Source organism: Belonocnema kinseyi, chromosome 2, assembly GCF_010883055.1.
Source record: "Belonocnema kinseyi isolate 2016_QV_RU_SX_M_011 chromosome 2, B_treatae_v1, whole genome shotgun sequence".
NCBI lineage: Eukaryota > Metazoa > Arthropoda > Insecta > Hymenoptera > Cynipidae > Belonocnema > Belonocnema kinseyi.
Window position 1 is genome coordinate 71,513,275 of NC_046658.1, and position 4,123 is coordinate 71,517,397.

At 30.2% G+C, this 4,123-nt stretch overlaps 1 protein-coding gene across 2 annotated transcripts in view; it reads left to right on the forward strand.

Moving 5' to 3' along the window:
• LOC117168122 (fatty acid synthase) overlaps positions 1-4,123 on the forward strand; it is a 53,976-nt gene that overhangs the window by 47,051 nt on the left and 2,802 nt on the right. For both annotated transcript variants that reach the window (XM_033353528.1, XM_033353530.1), the window contains exon 6: positions 2,293-2,529. In XM_033353528.1, coding sequence (XP_033209419.1) covers positions 2,293-2,529 — 237 coding nt within the window. The remainder of the gene's footprint in view (positions 1-2,292; positions 2,530-4,123) is intronic.

Sequence of the window (4,123 nt, forward strand, 5' to 3'; positions counted from 1 at the left end):
TACTAGACTAGAACACCGCTATGAGAAATGTATCAGCCTTGGAGGAGATTATGTTGAGAAATAAAAAAAGAAAATTCTTAAAAACGTTGTTTTTCTTGGTCATGCCGGAAACTTATCAATCCACCCTCGTATTATTTCGGATATTGTAGGATGACAGCACTAATATACCTATGAAAGTGTTTAGTTCTTCTGTAGATATTTGTAAGCCATTTTGTTGGCTAGCTTCTATGATATAGTTTTTTATTTCTCTGGAGAAAAAGCATTCAAATAACTCCACAGGTGACATAGATACTATTTTTTTTCCGTACATTATCAGACAGAAAAACTTGATCATCTAGATTTCCAGGGCCAACTTTTTCTTCGTTACTCCATGAAAAAACGTGATTTGGTTCCAATTGTTTTTGAGATGCTGTGTAGTTATGGAAAACAGATCTATATGATACATTCGGTCTGGGAAATTCCGATCCCGAATTCTCGTCATCTGATGAATCATCTCCATCAGAGCCAGAGTAATCTGGATTAGGTATTATGATACGTTCATCATTTTCATCGGAATCCCATTCCGATTCGGAGTTTGTTGCAATTTTTGAGGCTTTACGCTTTGGCATTTTTTTTTTGCTGGGTGTACTCGAAAATTCCCAGGATGACAATGCCGTGAAGGTGTGGTTTGATGTCAGAGTGCAATAAAGATTACGGAGTCGTTGGAAATTTTTAATTGAAAAACTCTGCGTTTTTCGGAAAATTTGTCAAGAATAAAAAGTTCTTGTAATCAGCCGAGGAATACGCCTGAATTTTTCCTGAGCGTTTTCAGCAAAATTTTGAATTTTTCAAAAATTGTTCATATGCAAAATCCAAAATTTTGCTCAAAACGCTTCGAAAAAATTCAGGCGTATTCCTTGGCTGATTACAAAAACTTTTTATTCTTGATGATTTTTCCGAAAAGCGCATCGCTTATTGTAAGAAAATTCATGAATGTTTTCACAAAAATTTTGCCATTAAGACGCCATTTTGAAAATACTAAAACGAAAAATCGATCTTTGAACCATGGATTCTCAAAGTTTAGACATTTATTCCACCGGTTAGTGAGATTCCAGGTTAATTACAGACTCGAAAAGCTTTGGAAAATGGTTCACAAAAAAAATAGGCACGAAAAATCACGTTTTTTTTTGTTTAAACTGCATTTCGGGATAATAAATACATTTTTTGAGGAATTTCATTGGCACCGTCGGAAAGAGGAGATCTTAAGCAATAAAAATATATGTGTCTCAATTTTTTCTAGTGTCGAATAATCTTAGTTATTGGTCGTTAAAAAGCAGTATACCGGCGTTTTGGCCGTTTAAGAGTTAATATATCCTGGATTCTTTTAAATTATTTGTTATTCTCTTTAATTTTCTTAATTCACTACAGTTCTTCTAAATTTGCTCGATTCTACTTAATTCAATTGATTTTAAAAAAATTTGTTAATCGTTTTTATTTATTCTATACTGAAGTCATTCTAACCGTATCTTGAATTCTTAGGCATTTTATCCAATTCTTCTGAATTCCCTGGACTTTTTCTAAACTCATTTCAGAGTCACTACATTTAATTAAGTTTTTTCATATTTTTAAATTGTTTTCAATTAATTTGAATTTTTCAAATTCACCTACCCTATTACCGTGACAAAAAGTACTCTTCGGCCCCTATATTCTATCCCATAGGGACTGTGAGGCCTGCTATTTCCTTTTCAAAGCTTATGCTTATAGCTTCAATCATAATTTATTACTGACAAATAAAAACGAGAGAAAACACTATAAAACACTAATTATACTCGCCAAAGTATTTCTAAAAATTCAAAACAATCTTTTTATAAATATTACTAAAATTAATTAAAATATAATAATTAATGATTTTAAGAAGAGATTGTGATTGAATCTAGGCTCCAAAAATTTAAAAATATTCTAGCGATTGCTTTAAATATGTAGAGACTTGAATTTATAATGGCCCCAAAAACTTTAAAAAATGTTAATTACTTCCAGAGTTAATCCAATTTTTCGAAAAAATCTTAATTTGACTTTTTTTTGCAATATCTCTTTATGAAGTTGACTATTGCGAACACTTGGATGAATTTCGTCATGGATATTAAAGAGTTCAAGCATTTTTTAACTTCTATCAGATTAGTAATTATATTCTCCTATTTTTCTCTTTTAAATTCCCTATTTTCTCTAAAATATTATTTAGGATCACTGTGAAGTCTGAACTCTAATTCTAATTCCACCTATTAATATCATTAACAATTTTTTTTTTCATTTCAGGCATATAGCATATTAAGAGAGACTAAATCTGACGAGGAATCCTTAAATAAAATGTTGGAGTTAATAGGAAATACTCCCTTTAAGCCAGAAGACCTAAAAGTCGCTGGAAGTTTGTTTTTCAAGAAGCTGCGGGCAGCGAATATGTATAAACCATCCAGCAAATATGACGGACCTATCACTCTCATCAAGGCCAAAGATAACTTTGTTTCCTTAAACAATGATTACGGTTTATCTGAGGTAAGTTCTTTAATGAAAAATTGCACCTAGTCGTGGTTGCCACTTGGCCGGGATATGACCGAAAACTTTATTTACCGGGAAACAACCGGGAAATGATCGGGAATTTAATTTAAAAACCGGAAATTTACTTCTGATTGCAGTAAAATTCAAGTTTTCATTATTTTAATCATATTTGTTTATTTTGAAAAGTGATTTTTACTTGTTCTACGATCACAGGTTTGTCAGATTATCTCACTTTACTCTTATTAAATTATAATCTATTGTTGAATACTATTACTGAAGTAAGTTTGGTACTCGAATTTATGATATTTCAAAGATACAAAAAATAATCATTTTCTCAAATTTTTTCAAAAAATGGATTTATTATATATGCGAACAGGGAATTTTAGAAAATATTTATCGTTTTTATTTTAGGGCAGGGAGTTTCGGTAAAGAAATATAATTTCACTTGGAGCAAGCAATTTTTTACATGGAATGGGAATTTTTAAAAGAATCATAATTCGGATTTTGAAGAAAGGGATTTAAAAAAATTCCTCTTTGAAGTCAGAATTCGTCGCAATTTTAAAGTTCTACTACACTTTAAATAAAGAAAGTACTTCAGGTGGTTTTTACAGTAGAATTGGTATTTTTAAGAAGAAATATTTCTGAATTAAAATAATTTTTTTTTAATTCATCTCTGGTTGAAAATATAACCACTGTGTTGAAAACCAAGTTTTTAAACTAGTAATGTACCTTTAAGTAGAAAATTTGACTATTTTGCTAAAAATTTGTTTGCGTTGTTGTTAAGAATTAGATTTTTAACAGAAAAAATAACCATTTTATTTTTGATTGAAGGTTCCTCTATTTTGGATAAAAATTCAACTATGCGATTGATAAATTGATATTTTTTATTTAGAAATTAAACTAGTTGTTTGAAAATGTATCTAATTTCTGAAAAATTCGCCTTTTTTATAGAAAATTAATCTTTATAGTTGTTAAGAATTAGATTCTTAACAGAAAAATTAACCATTCTATTTTTGGTTGAGAATGTATCTTTGTTGGATGAAAATTGATAATTTTACATTCTTATCAAAGAAAGTATTAGATTTGTGTAAAATTTGACTCCCCCCCCCCCCCCCCCAGTTTTTATAAAATGTTCACGTTTTAGGACCCCTTGAATCCCAAAAACAGGTTTTTACGAATGTGTCTGTATGTATGTATGTCTGTCTGTGAACACGATAACTTTTGAAAAAATTAATCTTTCAGATTGGCCTGCGGTACACTTGTTTAGTGTCTCAAACTAAAGATCAAGTTTGTTAGCCAGCTTTTTTGGATCAAAATTCAAAAAGGGGGTATATTTTACATATTTTTTAGACCACTTTTTTAAAAATTCAAAAATTCTCTGTACGGCTATTCAGAGAATTCAAAAAGTCGAACAATTTATCATAATTACCTTTTTATATATTTTTATATATATATATTTATGATGAACGATATATTTATATATATATATATAACCAACGGCTGATCATAAGACCAAAAGACGAATGCATCAACTTGCCATAAAGATAGGCTGGGCAAGACAGTACGCGTCCCGCATTCAATGTGTGATTGA